Source organism: Ictidomys tridecemlineatus, chromosome 4 (assembly GCF_052094955.1).
Source record: "Ictidomys tridecemlineatus isolate mIctTri1 chromosome 4, mIctTri1.hap1, whole genome shotgun sequence".
Taxonomy (NCBI): domain Eukaryota; kingdom Metazoa; phylum Chordata; class Mammalia; order Rodentia; family Sciuridae; genus Ictidomys; species Ictidomys tridecemlineatus.
In genome coordinates, this window is record NC_135480.1 from 8,548,683 (window position 1) to 8,574,400 (window position 25,718).

Sequence of the window (25,718 nt, forward strand, 5' to 3'; positions counted from 1 at the left end):
CGCTCTACCACCGACGGGCGGAGCAGAGGGGCGTTCTTTTGGTTATTCTCCCACTCCGAGAAGGCTATCCCTGTGACATCTTGGGCTACCCAATCACTTAAGCGAGAAGTCTATGCTACATTCTTGACTCCTCCCTCCATTCATACTTCTAAATCTCTCCACTCTCTTCTCCAGTCCGCCATGCCTTCATAATTTTGGCCAGAACTGCTAACTCGAGCTTCGTAACTGAATTCACTTATTCATTTACCCACTCAGTTTCAGTCTCCATGCACTGGCGCCCAATTTCCATTCCTCCTTCCCTCCCATCTTTTCTCTATTCATCTCTATCTCCCTTCCTCTTTCCCTCATTTCCTTCCTTTTACTCTTCCTTCCTTCCTCCTTTCCTTGTTTTCCAAACTTACGTCTGAAGAACCTATACACTTTCAGTGGCTCCCCATTGCTTTCTAAACAAGTCCTAATTCCTGGATGTCACTTCTCCAACCTCATCCCCCAGTGTTCCTCGTTTGGGGGTTTCCCCTCCACCACTCCAAGCCTTTTGCCTCTTTGCATTTTATGCTCTACCTAGAACATTTTAAAACTCCTATTCTCTGGCCTTCTCTTAATGATAAACTTACTTCACTCAGCAAATTTTCATTAGCCCCAAGTGTGCCAGGAAGTGTTCTAGGCACCAGTAGTGAACAAGGTGGACAAGGTCTCATGGCAGAACTGACATTCTGGACGACAATCACTTAAAGAGAAAATATGTAAGCACTGTGGTGAAAATATAACTATGATATTTTAGGAAGTAATTTTTGAGGTGGTCCTGCCACAGGCCATCCCAGGCCTGACCCTTCTCTGCACCCAGCAGCAGACGTGATAGCACTGGCCACAGGATGGGTCTCCATCTCAACACAGGCTTCCACAAGGCAGATTCCTTCTAATATACTAGGCAGTTGCTGTGCTGCCTGCAAGAACGGGAATGCCACCCACACCCTGGAGCTGCCCCGACACACAGACTGTCAGGAGTCTCTCTCTGCCAAGGGTGAGGCCTAAAGGTTTCAGGATCCCATCTCTGATCCAAGTCAGTCCTATAGGGCCCATAGCTGAAGTCCCCCACCTGTCTCCTACTGAGCTGGTACAGATCAGACATTTGGACAGTGTTCCTGAAACTCAGGAGACTGAAAGGTATTCAAATAGGTAGAAGCAAAGCAGGAAAGGGGACGTGGAGCCAGACTTTAACTACTCTCATTCCAACTTCACAACAGAGTCACAAAGAAGCTGTTTCAATTTTTTTACAACAAGGAAACAGTCCTGGAGAGCTGGGTGACCTACAAAAGATGATGTGGCTATAAGACTGCTGAGCCAGAATTCTAGGGCAGGGCTGTCTGCTCCAAAACCCATTCTTTTAATCACCCCACAAGCTGCTGCAAAGAGCGAGTTTCCAAAAGTTCCAGTTTTGACATCAATGTCAGTAGCATTAAAGGCTGCTGAAAGGGGTGGGGATGAGCTGGCTAGAGACTGGAAAACAGTTCTGAAACAAACCTCAGTCCCTCAACCCCAGACAATGGACCTGAAGTGTCCTGGAAGGTAAACGGTGCCTAAATTATCTCTAAAGGGATGTGTTCCCAGACTCCAAGCTGGGCCCCTCTTCATCCTTCCCCTACCTAATCTACCCCATCTTTAAAATATTTTTAATGTCCAGCAGGCCCACCCTCAGCTACCTACCCCTGCACTTACCTTGCCTGGGGCCCTGGGGAAAAGCCCCCTAGACAGATGCTTCTAAAGTCCCCTCTCCCACCCCTAGAACCAAGAGCCCCACTGAGGAAAGGAAGGGGCAAGGACTCTCCTACTGCTTCCTAGGCTTGCCTGGCACTGTGAAACACAGGAATGACTCCCGGATGAGAGCACAGCTAGACAAGGGGCCTAGAAACACTTTAGGAAGGGTTCCTTGGAGAACTGTATTTTTTGAAAAAGAAGAATGTCTTTTCTGTCCCAGGGTTTTCCTTTGGTCCCTGTGATAAGGCTACTTTTAAAGCCCCCATCAGAAAGGAGGCAAGAGAAGCTACTAGTACCAGGACAGGGATTGCACCTAGATCTGTCTATTGAACTAATACCAATGTTTCTGCTCCCTCCCTGTCACCCAGCATTCCACCTTCACTCAAACCATGGACAGGACAGTCCTTTGACAAGATAGCAACAAATCCAGGGCAGTGGTGCCACCTATATAAATCCAGCAACTTGGGAGGCTGAGGCAGGAGGATTGCAAGTTCAAAGCCAGCTTCAGTAATAAAACACAGATGGTGTGGTCCACGATGGTCCAATGAAGGAGGTTTGCTCAACAGGGTGAGACAGGCTTCCACAAGGCAGATTCCTTCTAATATATAGGGCAGTTGCTGTGCTACCTGCAAGAACAGGAATGCCACCCACACCCTGGAACTGCCCCCGACACACAGACTGCCAGGAGTCTCTCTCTGCCAAGGGTGAGACCTAAAGGTTTCAGGAACCCATCTCTGATCCAAGGGCACTAGGAACAGATCCTAAACTTGGGGATGGGCAGGGAAGCTGGTCCCTAGCCCTCACATCAGCTTCACACTCTGGCTTCCCAGTCCCTGATGGCCACTACATGAACTGAGAAGACACCAGGTGCCCCATCTCAGCTGGCTTCCAGCCTGCAGGCTAAACACAGGCTGGAGGAACACTAGATGCCCCTTATCCCATTCCTCACTCTCCGTTCATGAAAAATCCAATAGCTTCCAGGACCATATCCAAATACGAAGTCTGTAAGGGTAGAGGAAAGGCCACAGCCAGTCCTATAAGGCCCACAGCTGAAGTCTCTATGCTTTCCTCCCCTGCCAGCTTCCAGAGCATCTGGCCTGGAGCTGGTAAGACCCTGACCACTGGGCCAGCTTATACTCTCCCCAGCATGTGAGTGGTGCCAGGCACTGCTTCCTGGGATGAGCTAGAGACAGGGCTGCAGGGTGAGGTGGGCAGAAACAGAGCTGGCTGGTCTCTGGGAGCTCAACCTCAGGTTCTTACTGAGGGCAGCTGAGGCCTCTCCACATGCCTGTGGGGGAACAACAGACTCCCCGGGTAGGGTGGCAGCAGAAGACCTCAGTATAGTCTCAGATGTGCCCAGTGCCCGAAGGTGAGGAAGAGGAGCCAGATGGAGGTGGTTCAGGTCTAACATTGATTTTCTGGGTGACCTTGAGAATGTCCCTTTCCATCCGGGGGAGCTGCTAGGTTCAGCAGGACAAAGTGGAAGGGGGGTGGCCTCACTGGAAGAACAAGGCTGCTTTGAGAAACTGGAGCAGGCAGAGGAATGCAAGGTCTTGGAGGGGTATTTGTTCTTTCCCGGGGCACAGCTGTCACCAGGCGCCAGGTGTCCAGCAGTGTGCCCAGGTGCAGCTGTTGGGGTTGGAACAACAGGGTATCTACACAGGAGCAGGTGGGTGCTGCTCCCCCTTCAGATGTCTGTGCTGGCACCCCAGGGGTCTGGCAGTCACAGGAGACTATGGGGCAGCCACCCGGGACTGGGGGATCTGCAGGAGCCAGAGGTAATTAACTCCTTCCACTCCAGAAGCCACCTGTGATGAGTACAATGTCACCAGACTCACCTTTGACAATGGCTCTGGCCCCCAGCTATACACCTACCCTGCTGTGATCCAGACTCTGCTGCTTCGAGCCCTCAGCCTGGACTCCCAAGTCCAATCCTCAGTACTCTCTGCCTCTGGACCCCCAACCTCTCCTCAGATCCTCCATTCCTTTTCACTATTTCCTGAGACCCAATCTCACTGCCAGACTCTGAGGGACCTCAAGTTTTGTACTTTAGCACCCCAGTTCTGGACCCTAGGCCCCTCTATCCACATACCCCACCTTTCCCACCCCTCAAATCCAAATGTAGAGGTCACAGAATCATTCCAGAAGTGCTCTCCTGACTTCCAGGTTTGAAGGCCCTGTGGAAACCACACACCACTCACAGGGTGCCCCACCACATGGGCCTCAGTCCAGCATCTGGACACCTCACTATCTCACGAAGATCTGAAGTATTGCTACTTCTTTGTTACCACTGGTAAGGGATGCAGGATGGGAGAAGCCAGACAGGGGCCCAGTGTCTAGGTCACCCCTCATGCCCACTTTGCAATAGTGCCAGAGCAGAACCACAAAGATGCAGATCCTGGAGCAACAGTCCAAGATGAAGAAATGGACACAACTGCTCAGGGCCCCTGCAGCCAGCTCCAGGTCCTTGTAAGCCCATCCCTCCAACTTTGGTTTGGCCTACACTAAGCTCTGCCCTGTGGTGTGACCTCAGCCCCAGCAGGAGTAGCTATCTTCCCTGATTGGTTCATAGCAAATAGTCCTTTTTATGCAACACTCCACAGCAGCCAGGCACAGTGGCACACGCCTGTATTCCCAGTGATTTGGGAGGCTGAGGCAGGAGGATCACACGTTCAAAGGCAGCCTTAGTAACTTAGCAAGGTCCTAAGCAGCTTAGCAAGACTTGTCTCAAAATAAAAGGCTGGGGAAGTGACTCAGTAGTTATGTGCCTCTGAGTTCAATCCCTGGTACAAAAAAAAAAAAAAAAAAAAAAAAAGACAAAACTACACAGTAGAAACTCCCAAAGTACCAACACAGGTTTACAGGTTCCCCCTTGTCCACTCCAGCAGAGACATAATCCAGAAACAGATGGACTTCACAGAAACCAACATCCTGTCCAAGGTATCACCACCCACCCTGGCATTGCCAGATCCCAGGCCTGGCCACCAGCACCATAGACAAAGGGCCTCCTGGGATGGCCCCTGTGGGAAGGCAGTGGGGAGGGAAGGGGCTTTGGAGTCAAGTTGCTGCTTCTGGCTTCAGGTTTCTTCAGATGGGGATAACATTCCTAACCTGGGTGCAAATCATGGCTCTGTCACTTCCTTTTGGAACTACAGAAAAGTCACTTTTCACTTATTTTTGAGTAACAGCACCACCTATGGCACAAGATGGTTGTGCACATAAAACAAAAATGCAGGGAAGGCATTCCAAAGAGCCCCGCAGGAGCACAAGGATGGAGCTGACAACTGAGCAGGGCCAACTTCTTCCCCTTGCAAAGACCTCCTCTGCACACCATCCTGCCCCAGACCCTCATCCTAGGCAGCAGGCAGCATCCCTGCCACTGCTATATTAGGGAAAAGAGGAACCTAACGAAAATCACCCCTAAGTTTGAACTGAAGCATGTGTGAGGTACTGAGTTTGAGTCTCAGCACCACATATAATTAATTAAATAAAGGTCCATTAACAATTAGGTAAAAAGAAACAAAAAGGCAAGTGGGGGGCTGGGGATGTGGCTCAGGGGTTAAGTGCACATGGGTTCAATCCCCAGTACCAAAAAAAAAAAAAAAAAAAGGCCTAGCAGCAGAAACCACCTGGGGAAATCTAGTCCCTTTCAAGCCAGCACAGGTTCCACTAACAATTTGTGCCCTTGCTCTCTCTGCCTGCCAACAGTGTGGCAGTTCAGCTACGACTACTTGAGTGAAGAAGCTGGAATTGCAGCTGGAGCAGTTAAGGCTGAGGGCGCAGCTAGGACAGAATGTGCTGGGAGGTGGGCAGGAGAAGGCCCTTGGCCACGCCCTTCCAGCTTTGGCTCTACTGTGCAACAGAGGATGGACACTTAAAGAAAACTGAGCTGGGCAAAGTGGCATGTGTCTGTTTGCAATCCCTACAACTTGGAGGCTGAGGCATGAGGATCACAAGTTCAAGGCCAGCCTTGGCAATTTAGTGAGACTGGGCAACTTAGGTGAAACCCTGACTCAAAAAAAAAAAAAAGGAGGGAGGGAGGAAGGAAACTTCTGCTTGGGATTGAGACTTCCTTAAAGTAACAAAGAAACTGTGTGGCCAGGGGCAGAATTTTGTCAAGTTATATCATTAGACCAGCAAATCACTCTCCCTTCCCAAGGGTCACAATACCTTTCTTTGGACCTCAAAGACAGACACCAGCTGGAACCATCCTCTGGGTGCACCCCCACCCACAGGAAAGAGGTCACAATCTACAAAGCAGGTACCCACTGACAACCATTAACCCCACTCCTCTTTCCCCAAACACTTCATGTATCAGGGGCTCCACTGGCCTTCCTCTCCACCTAAAATGTGCAAATCACCAAGGAGTAAGGTGAAGCTGGCCTTTGCTTTGTCCACAGGAAGTGCATCTAAGCTCCAGCTCAATGGCCCACTTCCTGTCTCCCCTCCTAGCAAGCCCTAGCCCAGGAACTGGCAGGAGCCCCTCAGGGCAGACAGGCTGATCCTCTCTTGGCTCATAATTTTCTGGCCCTTCAGTCCTGACATTTACCCTTCCTTTAAGCCTTTGTCCCCCAGGAGGACCTGTCCTTAGAGAGGAAGTATCTTTTTAAGAAACCAAGAATATTTCGAGTAACCCAAAAAAGTAAAAGAGAGGAAACAAATACTATCTATTAAATTCCACACATGGACACTGGAACTTATGCTTGGCTGCAAATGTCAAATGTCACAATGCTTGGCTTAGGATTTGCACCAGGATATAGAGTAGACACCCCTCAGTAGGACATCCAGAACTTCTGGGAAGTGACACAAACACATACATTTAGTCTCTGTTCCCACCCTGGCTGTTTGCCCCAGACACCCAGCCCGCCTTCCCAGGAAGGGGCATGGGGCCAGTCCAGCCACGTGCCTCCCAAGGTTTAGGCCCAGTGCTTGCTGCCCATGGCACCCCAGAATCTGGAAGCCATCCCAGCAGATGAACAAAGTGTCTTTTATTTGTGACATACAAATACAACCAATGCAAAAAAGAGATCACTTTTCCCTTTGATTCCAGTGATAACAAGTTGCTAAAGAAAAAAAATATATATATCAAAGAAGTTTATCTTCCAAGTTTCCTCTAAAAAAAACACAAAGGGTTAAGAACCATACATATCTGAGACCAACAAATAACCTGAAATAGAGCAGATACAACTTAAAAAAAAAAAAAAAACTTAAAATATATCTTAACATGCCCCAAACAAAAAAAAAAAAAACAACAAAAAAGGCCTGCTGTTTCTCAAAACCAAGACCCAAGGGAGGTGGAAATTGCCATCTGAGACATGAGGGCCCAACACCCACACCTGCAGTCTCAGCCAGTGCCTAACCTCCCAGCCTACCCTCCTGATGCCGCCTCTGGGACATGGCCTGCAGAGGCTGGGGGAAGCAGGGCATGGCCCTGAGCACCCCATTACCAATGACTGGAAAGAGACAACATAAACTGAGCTCACCTCAAATGGGGTCTATACTGGGGGTTCCTTTTGGTCCCCTTGAGTGGGAGGTATCAGAAATTCATGATCTAAGACAATAAATATTTAGCACTCTGTACTTTGAGACAGGGATCAGACTCTTCCTAAACGTGCTCTTGTTGTTTTGTGATTCTTAGGAGTTTGCCAACCCCTACCCCAAAAGTTCAACTCTCACTGGGGTAAAACCCCGGGGAGCCAGCAGGCAAGGCGACCGTGGCCGTATCCAGTGTAAAGCTGCAAGGCCCTCTCCCAGGAGTGCCAGGCCCGCTACTGGTGGGGTTGAGAGCAGCACCAGGCACTTAGCAGAGGCCAGGATGGGAAGCGAGGCCTCATGAGCACAGGCTGCTATGCAGGCAGGACTCTGGGTGAGAAGCAAGGACCACTCTAATGAGATCTGCCAGGACAGATCACCTGAGTAAGGGCAGAGGGTGGAGTGAGCAGACTCCAGCAGCAGAGGGGCTGACAGACCCCATAGGAGACAACTGCACAAAGGCTAGAACCTTATGACATTCCCTGAAGCAAAGCTTGGGACGTCAAAAGGGAGGTGTTAGGTGCTTTTTCCTGGATAAAGATTTGGTTTTTCTTCTGGAAGAGGAAAAAGGCCTAGAGATCAGGATGAGTGTAAATTCAGAGCCCACATCCTCTACACCTCTTAAGAGGAAGGCCTTCTCCTCCCACTGCTCCAACCTGCTGACACAGGATGACACCAGAGAGAGAAAAGCAGAGCAGCTGTTTGGGCCACTGAAGGGCATTCCTGCTGCAGCTGAGCTGTGGCCCGGCTTGGCCAGGACAGTGGCACCAGTGCCTCACTGAAACAGTGAGGGGTGAGGCTAGGGGTGCAGGCAGAGGGGCCTGCTGCTGGCTGGGGGCTCTCTGAAGAGGGAGGACAGCGGTGGGAGGGACATCCCACCTTCAGAGAGATATCAGCACCAACAGGTGAGAGGAAAGTATCAACTAAACCAGGAACAAGGGATCCTTCTGGGGGAAGACAAGAGGCTCCCTGATGTTACTCCCCCCTTGAGACTAAGAACAGAGGTATCTGGGGTGGAGGCAAGAGGCAGGGGAGAAAGTGTGGAGAGGGCAATGGAGAGGAACAGGCAGGGCTTCTGGCTTTCTTCTTGAATTAAAAGCTCAAGTCACCGCCATGAGATCAAGAGGTCAAGCTTAGAATGCAGCAAAGTCTAAGAGCCCAGAGAAGCAGGCATCCCCATGGCAGCCCCCAGGACACCTGGTGCTGGTCCTGTCCGCCCTCCCTGACAGCAATGGAGAGAGGCAGCCTTCCGGTTGGCCGGTCCCTGGACAACTCCACTCTGTGGATCTACAAGCACGTGGCTAGAAAGAGCTTCCCTGTATCTTGGCGTAGAAGGCCTATGCAGTCTCCACGCAAGCGCCATCCATGAGATCGAGGAGTAAGGGAGCCAGGGTCTCTCTGAAGCCTTGCTTTGCACTTGGATCATACAAAGTCCAGTCCTCTTTGGGGCCCAGCAGACCCCAGACCAGGACTCTTAAAACTTTCATAAGTGTGGATAAAACATTCCATTTGTCCAGGGAAGGGGAAGGTCCATCAGGAATCCAACTGCGGGGAAGTAGGGGAACCTTCTGAGTGGAGTGAGGAGGCAGCCACAAGAGAGGAGCTTCCCGCCGGCCCGCAGTGGTCTTCCTGTAGCACCCTCTCCCTCCATTCCCTCCTGGCACTCTGCTCTTCCAAGAGAGAGGAGAAGGGGCAGTGTGGACCACTCCTCCCCAGGGTTCTGTGCTCTCAGGGTGCCACCTGGTACATACAGGGTTGAGGAAACCACAGCTCTGAGGGCACCTGGCAAGTGACGTGAGACCAGGGGAGAAGACAGGCCTTAGGAGAGCAGATTCTGACATAAGTGGCTCTGGGAGTTCAGTGACAGCAGCCGCCACAGTGCCCACCTGCGTGGGAGTGCTGGCTGTCCCCAAACTTGGTTCTCCGGCTCAGGATCTCATAGGAGCAGTCTTCCCCACAGCAGCCAGACATGCTGGGAGAAGAGTCATCAATTTCAAATCTGCAAGGTAGACAGGAGAAAGAGTTGACTGCAGGCAGCTGAATGCCTTCCTCCCTAGCCTGAGAACTTTCCAACAGTGCCACTGATGAGACCCCTGGAACCAACGTGCAAGGGACCAAGTCAAAGGACACTGATGTACTATCTTACCAATGCCAACCTCCCATGCCCCAATGGACTGTGAATGGGGGCTGGAACCAGGAATGCTGCACAGGGACAGTGCCTCTGACCACCCAGAAGGACCATGTCAGGGCCCAGCTCCTTACTGTAGTGCTTCTCGGAAGAACTGGTAGGCACCGTGATTGTGTTTAAATACTGTTAGCATCACCTTCTTCATCTGTGTACTGCAAGAAAGCAGAACAGGAGCTTAAGAAGCTTTTCTCTTTTGTTTTTCTTTTGGTACTTGGGATTTAAGGCATGGGTACTCTACCACTGAGCCACATCCCCAGCTGCCCCCCGACCTTTTTTAAATTTTGAGATAGTCTTACCAAGTTACCTAGGGCCTCACTAAGTTGCTAAGGCTGGCTTTGAACTAGCAATCCTCCTGCCTCAGCATCTTGAGTAGATGAGATTACAGGCCTGCGCCACCGTGCCCAGCAGAGCAAATACTTTTTAGAAAGAGTCAAGGCCATGCCTCCTCTCCCTCATGTCCTTGCTACTTTCCCCTAAATTAACCCAAAAGGAGTCCCCAAGTCTCTTGTCCAGCCTGCAAAGACCCTAGGTACCACAGCACTCAGTGTTTCCCTCCACAGCAGGGTGGTCAGACTGCGCCAGGAGCTTCCCCACCCTTTCTCTGTAGCCCCATTACTTAGGCTTAGAACTCAGCACAGATCAGGCCCTGAAAAGATGCTCCCAGGGCTGAGGCTGGGGCTGAGCAGCAAAGCACTTGCCTAGCACAGGTGAGGCACTGGGTTCAATTCTCAGCACCTCATATAAAATAAATAAATTAAATAAAAGTCCACTGACAACTTAAAGAGATGCTCCCTGTTCTGAACTGAAGGACAAAACTGGAGTCCAGCAAGGCAAGGAGCAGGATACTGAACAGATTCTAGATGCTGTCTCCAGAACATTTCTTATGATTTGTCCTCCAAGGAGACTCAAAGAACAGTGGACTCAGAGGCAGCTCTTTCCAACTAACCCACACAGGACCTCCTAAGAAGGGGGCCCTTTTTACTTAGCACCTGGACGGCCATCTTAAGTGACAGCCGCCATTTTAAGAAAAATTCTGCTTTCCCTTTGGCGTTCCTGAGAAAGGCTCACCACTTCCTCGTACCAATCTCATCCTTAACCACCCACATTAGGACCTGCCCAGCTTTAATCCCTGAGCCTGCCCCCTAAAAGTCCTGAACCCCAAGCCTGTTTCGCCTCTCTCCGTCTATGGAGAAATGGCCTTTATTTGTCAGCTCTGACAAATAAACTCTTGTGTGGATCTCTGCCTGGTCTCCATCTTTCACTTCTCACTCACCGTCTCTGGGTTCCTCGCTTTCTTTTCAGCCCTTACCTGTTGGCCATAAGCTGCAGGATCTGTATGAGGAACTTCCCCAGGCCTTTCCGCCGCACTTTGCTCTCCAACTGCACTTCATAGCTGGAATAAGAAAGCAGAGGGTGAGTGCAGGTTGCTGCACGAAGGGGCTGCAAGGCCCATCAGAGAAGCCTGTAGCTCCTGCAGCCCAGACCCAAAGGCTTTTGCCACATGGTCTCCTCCCCTTGGCTGCGCCCCTAGGCCCTGGCTCCTACCAGTACAGGACTTCATCCCCGCACTCCACGTCAAATCGGAAGTGAGAAAAGGCAACAGGCACAGAACTGTTCTCCCAAGCAATGAGATACCACGCTCGGTCGTCCGTCATTTCCTCCCGTTTCTCTCGGTCTTTCCAGCCCCACTCGCTCTGCTCATACCTGAGGAATTCAGGAGCAGTCAGGACAGGAAGGCTTGGGGAAAAGCCAGCTGGGAACAAGGCTCCCCTCTGGTCAGCCCTGCTTACATGGTTTGCATATTCGTTTTGGTCAGGTCAAACGCCCAGTCCACGGTGGCTGGCTCCAGTCCAGACACCCGCTTACATTCAATGGAGACATTCAACCTGAGAAGAGAACAGGGAGGTGTGAGAGCTGGTCCGAGTCTGTGCTCCTGCCAGGGCACTGCATTCCACCCTGCAACTCCGACAGAGAGGTACGCCTGATCTCAGTTACCATTTTGGGTTGGATATGTGGTGTCCCCCAAAAGCTCAGGTGCAAGAATGTTCAGGAGTGACATGACAGGGTTGTGAGTTGTAATCTAATCTGTGGTAACCCCCACTATGGATCAACTGGGTGGTAACTGGAGCAGGTATGAAGTGGCTGGAAAAGGGAGGTCACTGGGCTTCTGTTCTGTCCCTGGTGAGCAGAGCTCTCTGTTTCCTGATCACCTTGTCCAGAGCTGCTGTCCTCCTCTAGCCCTTCAGCCATGATGTGTTGCCTCACCTCAGCCCAGGGCAGTGGAGTCAGCCCTCTGTGAACTGAGACCTCTGAAATCATGAGCCCCAAATAAACTCCTCCACACTGTTCTTGTCAGGTCTTTTGGTCAGAGAGACAGAAAAAAGCTGACTAAAACACTCTCCCAAGAGAAACCAAGATGACTCCAGACATGACTGAAGAAGGTGCCTGGGCCGAAAACTAAGCCTTTCGAGATCAACAACTGTCATTGCCACACCTGCCACCTAACCACAGGGCCCTTCTCCTGCCTCCCCTGCCGGGTCCTTGTCAGACTCAGTACTCTGTCAACCTCTTGTTCCTCTCTGCTACCTCTACTGCTCTTTTCCTACCCACTGGGCCTCTTGTTTTTGTTATAAACACTAGTGTTTATTTGTCCCTTAGCTCCTGCCTTCAGGCATTCTTCCTGTTGCTTTAATTCTGCACTGACTATTGCTGGGCTCCCATAGGCTCTCTTCCTTCTCATCTATACCAATTTGGCCTTCAAAACCAATTGGGAGACCCTGGGTCCTTCAAGGCATCTACAGTTCAATACCCCTCAAGAAGCCCCACCTGCCTCTTCATCTGAGGACTCAGGGGGTATTCTCAGTTGATTAAAGAGGGTAGTACAGGGTGTAATCCACCACTGTTTTCCTAAACTAACAAATTCTATAAGTATTAAGGTATTTGTTTCTTTCCTTTTTTTAGTCCTGGGCATTGAACCCAGGGATACTTTACCTCTGAGCTATATCACCAACCCTTTTTATTTTACTTTGAGACAAGGTCTCACCCAAATTGCTGAGGCTGGCCTCAAACTTGTAATACTCCTGCCTCAGCCTCCAGAGTTGCTGGGATTACAGGTATGTGCCACCATGCCTGGCAGGTATGTTTCTAAAGGAAATTTAAGTAAAATAAAGTTAAACTCCCCAGTAAATCTATTAAATGACATTCTATAAGTAACGACATTCTGGACAGCTACTTTTCCTTTCTTTCTTTATAGTGAAAAACTTACTTTGGAGTCAGGAGGCAGTAATGACACCCATCACATTGCTAGGACCTCCCCCAGCCACCTCCACCTTCATCCAGATCTGTAGCCTCTAAAGCTCCCAAGTGGTACATTTCCACCTCTAAGAGGCAAAGAAGCACCCATTGTGAATGGACTGGAATCAGCAATATGTAAGCCTTTAAGGAGCAACACGTCTGAATCTTTCAGGGGCCTCTCATGCCAACTCCAGGGGATGCTCCCACTGGAATTCACCACATGTCAGCTGACTGGCATTGCCCATGTGCTAGTAGGCAGACTAGTAAACACAGACTAGTAAACACAGAACCTCCTTCCCCTTTAAGAATCTTTCTTCTTAAGTACCAATCACACAGCAGTAAGAATTGCCCCAATACAGCACTACTTCTGTTTTAGCCATAAAAGGTCCAAAGACCAGTCTGCAGAATTCCTCCACTAAATCTGTATTCAGTAAGGTTGTGAAAGTAGAAGCTTGGCCACAAGAATCACACAAAACTCCAGGAATCGGAGGAACCCAGAGTCAACTGGTAAGTGCTTCCAAGTTATTCCCTGTTTCTGGAAGTCAGTGAGAACACACAGACATGGAAACACTAAAGGATACCTCAGGAAGAGATCTCTAAACCATGTCAAAGGACTTCCCAAAAGCTGAAAGACTGTGCCTTCAGGAAGTGTAACACGTTCGCTCACAGATAGGAAGACATTAGAATAAAGGAATACTATGGTGCCATGATATTGTGAAACACAGCCACGAAAAGCAAACAACACTGCCAACTTCATAATTTACAAACCTGTGTCTCTCTTTTTCATTAAAATACTCATATTTGCTGCTACTTCTTGTACTGAATAGATTGTCCCTCCTCCTTTAAACAACCCTGAAGGTTGGCATCATCATCATCCTAACTGACAAGTAAGAAAATGAGGCTTAAGAATTACAATTGTGGGGCTGGGGATGTGACTCAAGCGGTGGCGCGCTCGCCTGGCATGCGTGCGACCCGGGTTCGATCCTCAGCACCGCATACCAACAAGGATGTTGTGTCCGCCAAGAACTAGAAAATAAATATTAAGAAAATTCTCTCTCTCTCTCTCTCCTCTCTCTCTTTAAAGAAAAAATTTAAAAAATTAAAAAAAAAAAAAAAAAGAATTACAATTGTGGGCTGAGGTTGCGGCTCAGCGGTAGAGCACTCACTTTGCACATGCAAGACCCTGGGTTCGATCCTCAGCACCACATAAAAATAAATAAGTGAAATAAAGGTATTGTGTCCAACTACAACTAAAAAAATAAAAACTTAAAAAAAAAAAAAAAAAAAAAAGTAGTACAACTGAGGGGCTGGGGCTGTGGCTCAGTGGTAGAGAACTCGCCCAGCATGTACAAGGCCCTGGGTTCAATTCTCAGCACCACATAAAAATAAAGAGATAAAATTAAAAAAAAAAAAAGAACAACAACAACAACAAATGAATTACCCAAGTAGGTTTAATAAGAGGCTCTGCTATGATTCAACCCATAATCCCGGGAAGCCACAAACCCTGTTTCCTCAAGCCAAGATATTCCATTTCAGAAATTTAACTCAGCAACATCATCTCAGGTAAAACAGATTATGCTTCCTATTTTCTAAAAACCAAAGGACCTAAAACAAGAAAGGGCCTTTAATCCAGATCATACAGCAAATCAAATCAGGAGTCACAACAATTAATACTTATCTAACTTTCAGTGTGCCCCAGGAAGTAATCCACCTGACAACCCCCTGAGGAAAGCTCTATTATCAGGTCAATTTCTGATTAGAAAATTAGGGGACAGGGGTTGGGGTTATGGCTCAGTGGGAGAGCACTTGCCTAGCATGTGTGAGGAACTGGGTTCGATCCTCAGCACCACATAAAAATAAATATATAAAATAGAGATGCTGCAACCAACTAAAATAAATAAATAAATGAATGAATGAATGAATGTCTGGAGAAGGAAGGAAGGAAGGAAGGAAGGAAGGAAGGAAGGAAGGAAGGAAGGAAGAAAGGAGGAAGGAAGGAAAGAAAGGCATTGTGTCTACCTACAAATGAAAAAAAATTAAAAGAAAATTAGAACACAGAAAAGGTAAATAACTTGTTCAGGGTCACACAGCCACTACAATTATACTATATACTCAGGAAAAATACAGTGGACTGGGAATAAAAAGTCCCTTTGGCTGTGAGGGGAAACTCCAGAAACTCAGAACCTCATTCAACTTCTCTATGCCTCAGTGTCCCATGACGTTCCCATAAAATGAGAATGTCAGCCTGGACAATTTTCCAAGTTTATTTCAGCTTTTATTATTCTTCTTACAGCGAGAAGAGTTAAGTCCTAAAGGGACATCAATCTTAGATTAGGTGTAAAATCTTTGTCCATTTACCAATTCCTGTGTCACCCTAATGGGGGACTTCACAGCAACAGAAGGCATTAGCCAATTTCTGCTTTTCCCTTTTCTTTTTTCTCAGTACTAGCAACTGAACCCAGGGCACTCTATCACTGGGCTACATCCCCAGCCTTTTTTATTTTTTGCTTTTGAGACAGGGTCTCAGTAAGTTGCTAACACTTGCCTTGAACTTTCAATCCTCCTGCCTCGGCCAGCCCACTGAGATTACAGGTATGCACCACTGCGCCCGGCAATTTCAAATCTAGATCTGAGAAAGCCTACTCTAGAGAAGTGAATTCCTGAAGACAATCAAGGAGACAACTTCTGAGAATGCTAAATACGACTCACCCGTTCCGGTCATATTTCTTGAACACTGGGAAAGCCTCCAGAGGGTCTCCAAGCTGTGGAGGGAAAGGAGAGGAGTAGCACAGACAGGTGGGTGGAAGTGCTGGCCCTGCCCCCAAATCCTGAGAGTAGAATGCCACAGGGACTCCTGAGGGGAGGAGAGCTCCTGGCCCCTGAAGCAGCCTTCCCAGGGCCCTCCATCTGCCTAAATTCTGAAATTACATGGAGGAGGGAAACTTTGGTCAAGAGGCACAGGAGTTAAGTTTAGCTTTACCTGACAGGGTAAGAACAGACTTCACTGGCCTATGGGGCAGAATACTGCTCAAAGTACAGCTTACACAGAGGCCACAGGATTTGCTCACAGTACAGCTAATACAGAGGCCACAGGATTTGCTCCTATCTTCACCTACTCAAATCTCCAAATTGAAAAATCAGTCCGAAGCTGTGTTCTTGTAGATGTGCAATTTTGATTATGAGAGAACTACAAGAATAATAAAAAGGAGGGTACAGTGGCACAAGCCTGTAATTCCAGTTACACAGGAGGATGGCAAGTTCAAGGCCATCCTGGGCAACTTAGAATGACCTGCTTCAAAATAAAAAATAAAAAGGGCTAGGGATGTAGCTCAGTGGCAGAGCATCATTGGATTCAATCTGAAGTACTTCAAAATAAAAACAAATAAATAAAAATAAAAGAATAACAAAAGGTGAGATATGGGCTGGGGCAGAAGGATGGTCAGAGTTTCTCAGGTTCAGTTTGGAGGCTGTGGCCACCAGGTTGCTCCCAGTCAGCCCATCTGGTGCTGATTCACAGACACTCCTCCTGTGATTGGGGCCCCTGGAGGATTAGGCTGCTGTATCCCCTTGGTCCAGCACAGCCTGAACAGTCAATGAATGTCTGCAGAAATGAATGAGAAAATTCATACCATGTTTCACTAGGGAGGAATTCTCCCCAAAATGCAAACTCCTAACAAAAATTTCTTGAGGCTCTCTACTATCAGTAAGAGAAGCTGCCACTGCCACTGGGATTCACATCTCCCTGTACAACTGGGCCAACTGCTGGCACCTCTTTCCAACTCTCCCTCAGCAGATAGGAGGCAGAGGACGGGTGGGCAGTGTCACGATTCTGCCACACGGTGGCACCAAAAGAAGTCAAATTAAAAAGCAAGCTGAAGTTCCAATAGGCAGAAGTGAAAAGAAGAGTCACCCTGTTGGCGGCATCCACTTTGGCACAGACAGCATCCATGGCTGCACGCTCCTCCAGCCGCTTCTGCTTCTTCTCCTTTGCTTTGCTTGACTTTCTCTGCAACAGGGAAAAGCCACACTGGTTGGAGGAGCTGAGGCCTAGCAAAGAAGAGACTTGACTTTCCCTTTGAGAAATCAAAGGGTCCCTGTGACCACAGGCCTGGCCCAGCAGCAGGAAGCCTCCCACCCAGAAGGCCAAACACTTGGTGTGTGACTTAAACAGGGAACACTGTTTCCTTGTCATGAGCCCTAAGCGGTGTCACTAGACTTCCTTTCAAGAAGAATACTGACCCCAATCACTGTGAGGACCCTGCAGCAGAGCAGGCCCCCAGCAGTGATGAATATCCACTCATGAGCTCCCTCATGAGGAGGAAATACCCAATTTCAGGCCCATTCGGGGCAGCTTTCAGGGAGATGGCATCTGAGGTAGCCACTAACAGCTGTTTCTAAGTGTAAGTTTATGCAAAGACTTTTGGGTATCTTCTGGCCACAAGAGACAAAGGTATGATTGGGGGTAGTCCTGTGGGAGCTAGGTCACCTTTCAGAGCAAGGACCAGGGAACTGTGAATACAGAGCCATTCCCAGCAGTGCTTTTCAGTGTTAGGCATACTATGCACTTAGCTATGAGGGCAGACTGAAGGGCCCCAAGGGGTTCGCCTCAGGCCAAAGGCGATGCTGCCAGTCAGCAGGACCAAGTGGTGGGTACACAGGCAGCAGGGGAGGGGAAAAGGGAGGCTCCCTGAGCAGAAGGGCAAACAGCAAGCTGCCCACAGCTATAGATCCTGTTCTGAGGCTAACATGAGATTCTCTCTTCCCCTGGTGAAGAGCCAGGCTCGGGATTCTGACACAGCTCCTGCAAAGCCTCCTGTCCCTCTAGGTCCTAGGAGGACATGGCCCTTCTCTGAAGCCCTTTCCCTGGTCTGAGAGAAAGGTTCCTAATACCTCCATGATGGTATTAACACCAAGATGGTTATATGACAGGTGCTCAAAAAATGATGGTTCTCATTCTCACAAGGACCAGACAGCAAAGCAGAGGAACTGAACCATCCAGTCCAAGTACCCCAAAGGCCTGGGCAAGCTGGTTCTGCTCTTACCAACAGCATGGCCTCTCCAACACCAGCCTTCCTTTCCCAGAGCTCACTGGAGAAAGGTTTTGACAACCCACAATTACAGTCTAGCCCTGAAAAACTGGCCCCAGGAAAGGACACACAACGATTAACATGCGCTTGAGTTAAAGAACCAGCTGCTAGGAAAAGTTTCTCAGGATAAATTCTGCCCCAGCAAATTTCTAAGAAATGACACTGCTTAACTCCTACTTCAAACAACAAGAAGCAGAGCCCAGACATCAGGAATTCACAGGGATTGATCTTAGAAGCACAAACCCCACCAGAGCCAGCTAGTAACTGTCTGGCTGAGCACTTTTTGCAAAAGGCAGTCTAGATCCCATTTTTCAGCTGCCTAGAGGAAAGGACAAACAGAAAATAGCCTGTCCTCAAGAGGCTGCAATCCAGCTGCAGACCTACTCTCTCTCTACCTTGGGTAAGTTTTACAACATTCATATTTTTCTCTATGAATTTAGGTTGTAAGACAACATTCAGACATTCACAGATTGCAAAGTACTTGCAAAAACATTATGTCACTCAGTTGCAGAGTGCTTGCTAAGCATGCCCAAGGCCCCAGGTTCAATCACTAATACCTCAAAACAAACAAACAAAAACTCAGTATGCAATTCAAATCCCAGAGCAGAAACCATCACCTCCCTTTACACATTAGGAAACTGAGGCTCAAGGCCAGGAGTGGCGGCGAATACCTATAATCCCAGCAAGTTGGATGGCTGATACAAGAGGATCAAAAGTCCGAGGCTAGTCTTTGCAACTTAGTGAGACCATGTCTCAAAATAAAAAGGGCTCAATGGTAGGCACCCCTGGGTTCAATCCCCAGTACTGCAAAATAATAATGATGATGATGATGATGATGATAATGAAAACTGATGCTCAAAGAGATAAATGACTCTCCTGGACAGTAAGTGCCTAAAGGGAGATACAACCCCAAGAGTGAGGCCATAGATCCAGGGTTTGTTTCACCAGCCCCACTGTCTCCCAGTAGGATAGCCTATGTCTAATGTGATAGGACTCCACTCAGTCATTAAACAAAGATCTTCTCACATCCTGCCAAGACCAGGGGCCTCAGAAGCACTCAGCAGCCCGTTCCTCATTGCCCGTGCACCTGGCAACAGCTTGCCAACAGAGCACACCTAGGCCCTGCCCTCCACACTGAAGCAGATGGAGAGAAAGCCCAGTCAGAGGGTCTCTGGGGCTGCACAATGGGGCAGAATAACATAAGCTTTAGCATCAACCAGATCAGGCCAATGGCCGTCCTGCCACCGACAGCATGACTTGTGAAAGCAACTCATCTCCAGCAAGACAGGAATGTAAAGCTGGCCTCATGGAGGAGATGCAGGAAGGTCAGACACCAGCACACTTTCACAACAGAGGCAAGCTCCCTTCTTCCACCCCTAACACAATGTAGAGCAAAAGATGAAAGGTGCTGGTAGGCAAATGTGACTCCCAGGACCCAGAAAGCATTGAAACTTGGGTTCCCACCGCAGCATCTCATTTCTAAGCAAAAGAAGTAATTCCTAAGCACAAGCAGTAGGAGGGCCACCCAGGCCTCCAGGTGATTTACTGGCTCATTCACACTCAGGAACTGGAAAGCCAGACAATCCTCAGAGTAAGGCAGGGTGCTGCTGTGGCCTGAGATAATGGAGTATGCCTTAAGCATTTTGCAGCCTGAAGAACACAGGGCAGAGGTGGGAGGCAGGCTGGAGCAGGCTGAGCCAAGCAGACGGCTCTCCCTCAGACCCAGCAAGCAAGCACCAGGAAGAGTGGTCTCCTACTGTTCCAATTAGCTTTGCCCCTGCCTTGTGGAGGTAAGGCTGTCCTGCAGGGACACAGGAAAACTCTCCTAATTAAAATGGGAAATAAGTAAGTGAACAGTAAAGCTCATTGTGGCTAAGTGTCTCTCCCAAGGGAACTTTATATAATAAAAGAGTGTAGGCTTTTGAGTCAAGAGACCTGGATTTGATTCTCAGCTCTTTCACTTAATAGCTGTATGACTGTAGGCAATGTAAAACCTTTACAGCAAGTTACTCTGTTTCTCTGAACCTCAGAGTTTCTTAATCCATAAAATGGGGCTAACAATGCCTACACTATTGGCCAAGAGGCTGCTGTGAGGACAAAATAGTATAACACACTGCATATAAAAATCCTTCATACTGTGAAAACAACCAGAGATATGAAAAATTGTGCTCTATATGTGTAATATGAATTATAATGCATTCTGCTGTCACATATAACAAATAAAATAAATAAAAGCAGAGAGACTCCACTTGCCAGAAACAAACATACCCCAAAGGCAAGACCCCAATGCCCACCTCCTCCAGCCACACCTTACTCCTTCAGTTTCCACTCAATCCCATCAGGGGATTAATTTACTGATTGCATTAAGGATTTCATAACCCAATCAAAAAAAATCCTTCATACTAATATCTTTTGTTAGTTACAAGGACCCACTAATGTTAGCCACTGCCAGTGCTTTCATAAATATCATCTGTTTTGGGGCTGGGGTCATAGCTCAGTTGATGGAGTGCTTGCCTCACAAGTACAAGGCTCTGGGTTCAATCCCCAGCACCACAAAAATAAAAAAATAAAAATCATCTGTTTTAATAGGCTGTAGTAGTTCACACCAGCAAACCAGTGATTCAGGAGGTTGAGGCAGGAGGATCGCAATTTCAAAGCCAGCCTCAGCAACTTAGTAAGGCCCTAAGCAATTTATCGAGGTCTTAAGAAACTTAGCAAGACTCTGTCTTAAATAAAAAATAAAAATAGGCTGGGGATGTGGCTCAGTGGTTTCAAGCACTGCTGGGTTTAATCTCCAGTACAAAAATAAAAGAAAAAAGAAATCTGAAGCACAGAGAGGCAGAGAAAGGGTCACAGAGCCAGCAAATAGAGTTCTCAGCAGTCTTCCTATACCTTCCCCCTGGACTGCACTCCATGAGCCAGATCTAGATCAGCTTTATTTGCCATTGTATACTAGGTGCTCAGTCAACAGTAAGTACTTAGTTCCTATCTGTTGGATGAATTATCTAAGACTCAAATCTAGGTTTGAACCACAAAGACCATGCTCCTCCCACTGTATCACATATGATACTTGTTAAAAAGTGCTATATAAGCCGGAGCAGGGGCACATTCTTGTAATCCCAGAGACTTAGCTAAAGCAGGAAGATCCCAAGTTCAGGACCAGTCTCAGCAACTTAAGCAAGACTGTCCCAAAATAAAAAAACAAAAAGAACTGGGGAGCTGGCATGGCAGTGCACGCCTGTAATCTCAGAGATTCAGGACGCTGAAGCCAAAGGATCAGAAAGTTCCAGGCCAGTCTTAGCAACTTAGTGAGACCCTAACTCAAAATAAAAAAGAGGTAGGGAGCTGGGCTTGGTGGCGTACACCTGTAATCCCAGAGGCTTGGAAGGCTGAGGCAGGAGGATTGCAAGTTGAAACAGCCTAAGCAACTTAGCGAGGTCCTATCTCAACACTATTCTCTCTCAACCTGAGGTCAGAAAAAACAGGGCCCTCTATCCAAGCGTGACCACTAGGAATAATGAAGTTCTGTCTGTCATCAGGTGATAGAAAGTCCCAATTAAAGTAGAATAAGGATAATTGAGAGGGTTCCAGCTCTGCAGCTTTGATTCAAGTAGGATAACTCAAATCTCTCTGTTGCTGTAAGGTGGTGGTAGATGTCATTATTTTTTGCTATTGGGGAATGACCCCAGGGGTGCTCTACCAGGGAACTACACCCCTAGTCCTTTTAGTTTTTACTTTGAGACAGGGTCTTGCTATATTGCTCCGTCTGGCTTGGAACATGCTATCCTCCTGCCTCAGCCTCCCAAGCTACTAGGATTACAGGAATGGGCCACCACAACTAGCTTCTTGCTGAGTTTTAAGCCAGAAGAGACTTTTCAGGGTCTGTTCTAAGAAACATGTCTATAAAGTATGAGTAATAAGACTGGGGCCTAAAGGAAGCTAGGTTTGCAGTATCTCTAAAGCCTAATATTTCAGCTCAACCAATGAAGAAGTGTTAAACCAGAATGGCACCTTATCCTTGTTTTTGGCTCAATATTTAATGACTCACTCTGGGTAGACATAAGTGATACTAGAGACACAGGTTTCCTTTAGTTCCAACAGCTGGGGTCTGGGACCTTTATAGGTTAAAGTCTCCAGACTTGATTTTCTAGATATAAAATATACAAGGACCCACTAGTGTCAGACACTAGTATACTAGTGTCAGACTAGTACTCCAAATTTCTCATCAAAATATGACAAATGTTTGTTGGGGAGGGTTGGTGCTGGGGATTGAATGCAAGGCCTTGCACATGCTAAGCTCATGTTCTACCACTGAGCTACATCCTCAGACCCTAAAAGATTTTTTGTTTTGTTTTGCAGTACTGGGAATGAACCCAGGCCCCCAGGGATCCTGGGCAAGGGCTATACCACTGAAGGACACCGTCAGCCCTGGAAAATCTGTTTTGACATGGACAAGACAATTATTTTTGTCTAAAAAGTTATCTGTTCAGTCAATAAATATTTGAGTAAGAGAAAAAAATCTAGGTTAATAACAGTAGGGACAAATCCAGTGTGTTAAAAATAGCACCAACTTATTTTAGCCCACTCAAGTAAAGGCTGAGAATACAGGCAAAAATAACAACCACTATTTTTGAGGTACCTACTTGGTTATTTACTTCCTTTAACTCCTTTTATCTTCACTAGGACTCTAAGGGGGAGGTATCATCACCCCCAATACACAGGTGAGGAAATTCAAACCCAAAAAGGCCATGTCACTGGCACAATGTCACATTACTAGCCAACGAAGATGGCTAGTAGGGGCACCGAGGCATCTCTGGTTCCAAGTCAGGGTTCCCTTAAGGTGGTGGAAATTCCATGTAAATACCAATAATAGAGGGAACCAGTTATCGCTTTAAGAGACTGACTGGTACTTCTCAAATTGGGCTTTAGGTGAGCTCAGAAACATGGAATTACTTCTACCCAACCCTATATCTCTATATGCCAGGAAAGGGCACTGAAATATTAGCACCTCCCTGCTATCAGCACAGAACAGGTGGTCAGTGGCCATCACCAGCGGTCCCCCATCTTCCCAGCTCACATGCCCACCTTCCCCCATGAAAAGCCACCTGCAGCGCTAAGACGACTGGCCACCGGGCAGGTGGGCCTGCGTGGGACGGGAAGACGAGGTTTCACCAGGGCAGGAGGAGCACTGTGGAGAGCTTTCAACAGCGCAGCAACGGGCTACACTGAGACTCGAGGAGCGGGAGCCACTGAGGTGGGGTCTGCAGCCCCAGGCACTGCGTGGGTGACCTTGGCCGGGACGCCCTCTTTCCTCCTGGCCTCAGTTTCCTCCCAGCCAGGATTGGCGTCCGAATTGGGTAGCCCCTTCGCCAGTGACAGCCGGGTGATGCGGGACCCCGGGGAGCAGGGGGCTACACCGCGGGGACCCGCAGGTGGGGAGGCCGGTAACGGGTCTCCCAGGCTGGAAGGGGCGTGCATGAAACGAGGGGCAGGGGGCACCGAGGGGGAGGGGCCGGAAAGGGGGGCTCTCGGGGATTCCTGGGCTAGGCCGAACTTGGGGACCCTCAGAATGGGGGAGTCGGGTCATGTGGGGGCTGGGGGTCACGTGAGGCCTGAGGGGGCCCGGGTCACGTGAGGAGATTCAAGAAACAAAGGGGGCGAAGGGGGCGAGGGTTACGAGGGTCGTTCCTGGACCTCCTGTGCCCTCTCCCTGTCCAACTCACCCCCATGGCGGTGGCAGCGGCGGCGACCCTCGGCTCCTCCTTCACACACTTGCAGGCAGGGAGGCGGCAACGGCTGCTGCGGCAGCGGCGGCGGCGACACCAGAGCGGCGGGTCTTGCACTGCGCATGCGCCCCGAGAGCTCCCCCGCGCGCCCTAGCGGGCACCGCGCCGGCGCAGAACGGGAGACGGCGAGCGGGGAGAGCGCGCAGGTGGAGCGCCCGCCAGGCCGGCCGAGGGTCTCGGACCAGCAGGGCGGGCGGCGCAGAGGAGCGTCGCGCTGGGAATGACGTTTCCGTCGGGCCCCGCCTCCTCGCCAGGCTGTGTCTGTAGCTATGGCAACGGCCGCGCGGGGCCTGGCGGAGCGCCATACCCAGAAGCGCCGCGCCGCTGGGCTGCGAGGTGGGTGGCAGCGCCTCCCTGAGCTCCGTGCCTCCACCGCCCTGCGCCGAGCAGCCGCTTCTACAGGCCAATCGCGTCCCGACCTCTGAAACACCGGCTCCTCCAGAGCCTCTCAGGCACCGCGGAAGACTTTGGAAGCTTTCCCACCTTCCAGAGCTTGGCTCTAGGAATTCCTTTTCTAGCCCGAGCCCTGTTATTCATTCACCCACCGTCTAATCATTCACTCGCCCTCCATTCATTCGCTCGCGCCGAGTCCAGGGGCACACCGCACCGGAGCGAGAAGCCGGAGAAGCCCTCGCCGCCCGGACTTCGCTGTTTACAGGGAAACGGGACCTAACGACTGCTTGAGTTGTTTTAACGCCGCCGCTAAAATGAGACCTCAGGTGTCCTGGGTAGTATTAATTTCCATCTGTCCCCACAGTCGAGAGGGTGGACCCCCATGATCTGCATGGGAGTCACCTGGGGAGTGTGTGCTGCTTGCAAACCCCTGGGACTACCCCCAGAATCCCCGAGGCATCCAGAGTCCGAAGTGCTCCCCCGGTAGAGGTGTAGTCAGAGAATTAGAGAACCGCTACTCAAGACTCCAGACTTTATCGGATTTTTTTTTTTGGGGGGGGGGGTACTGCAGATTGAACCCATTGAGCCATATCTCCATCCCTTTTTATTTTGAGACGGAGCCCGTTAAGTTGCTGAAGCTGCCTTTGAACTTGCAGTCTTTCTGCCTCAGTTTCCTGAGCTGCAGGAATTTCAGGTGTTTATCACCTTGCCCGGCACTTTATTGGATTTTATGATTATTTCACCTTCAGTGCTCAGTGCAGCTCAGGAAACTGAGGCAGGAGAATTGCAAGCTCAAAGCCAGGCCCAGCAATTTAGTGAGGCCCTAAGCAACTTAGCAATACTTGTCTTAAAATAAAAAAAAAAATAGAAAGGACTGGGTTGTGGCTCGGTAGTTAAGTGCCTCTGTAGTTAAGTGCCTCTGGGTTCAATCCCCAGGAGGAAAAAAGTAAAAATAAAAGAAGAAAAAGAGACAGATAATTACACAGTGCATTAAATGATATTCTATAAAGGAAAATAAAGCAAAGGAGGCTAGGCATCATGACACATACCTGTAATCCCAGTGACTCAGGAGGCTGAGGCAGGAGGAGCCCAAGTTCAAGGCCCCCTTTTTCCTTTTTAGGTGGTGTTGGGGGTTGAACGCAGGGCCTTGTGTAGGCAAGGCAAACACTCTACTAACTGAGCTGTATCCCCATCCCTAGTGAAACCCCATCTCAAATAGAAAAGGCTAGGGAGTTAACTTGGTGGTAAGTGCCCCTGGGTTTAATCCCCAATATGGGGGGAGCACAGTGAGGCTGGTGCAGATTGGGTCAGCAGGAGAATAGTAGAAGGTAGAATTAGGCAGGTAAGGTGAGCATCATTTAGGGCTTGTAGGTTTTGAAAGACTTTGGGATTTACAGTGAGCAAGGTCACTATTGGGAAGTTAAGTGGAGGAGTGGTAAGGCTGGCTTAATGTGTTTAGAGGACCACAAGCCTGCGGGTTGAGAAGACAGGTTAGGGGCAAGGCCATAGGAAGGACAGTACAAAGGCCAGTGTAATTGAGGCCCCACAGCTGGATAGAGCAGATGTGTCAGAAGGCCTCAGGGAATGATGCATATGGGAAGGTAGAGCCAGAACTTGCTAGCAGATTGTATATGGGGTGTGAGGGAAAGAGAAGGTAACTTCAAGGTTTTTAGCTTGAGCTGT

At 49.0% G+C, this 25,718-nt stretch overlaps 1 protein-coding gene across 3 annotated transcripts; it reads right to left on the reverse strand.

Moving 5' to 3' along the window:
- Nucleotides 1–26: 26 nt before the first annotated feature.
- Naa40 (N-alpha-acetyltransferase 40, NatD catalytic subunit) lies at nucleotides 27–23,865 on the reverse strand. Of its 3 annotated transcripts, XM_078045768.1 has the most exons (9): nucleotides 23,580–23,863; nucleotides 16,680–16,775; nucleotides 15,479–15,531; nucleotides 11,266–11,361; nucleotides 11,021–11,179; nucleotides 10,785–10,868; nucleotides 9,550–9,627; nucleotides 9,174–9,286; nucleotides 27–727 (listed from the first exon to the last, which is right to left on the reverse strand). In XM_078045768.1, the coding sequence occupies exons 1-9, from the start codon at nucleotides 23,583–23,585 to the stop codon at nucleotides 558–560; spliced, it is 855 nt and encodes a 284-aa protein (XP_077901894.1). In that variant the 5' UTR covers nucleotides 23,586–23,863; the 3' UTR covers nucleotides 27–557. The 3 variants fall into 3 exon arrangements, with proteins under 3 accessions (XP_077901894.1, XP_077901895.1, XP_005333573.1); XM_005333516.5 differs by lacking the exon at nucleotides 27–727 and having other exon boundaries at nucleotides 6,724–9,286; nucleotides 23,580–23,857; XM_078045769.1 differs by lacking the exons at nucleotides 15,479–15,531; nucleotides 16,680–16,775 and having other exon boundaries at nucleotides 23,580–23,865.
- Between the last annotated feature and the right edge of the window lie 1,853 nt (nucleotides 23,866–25,718).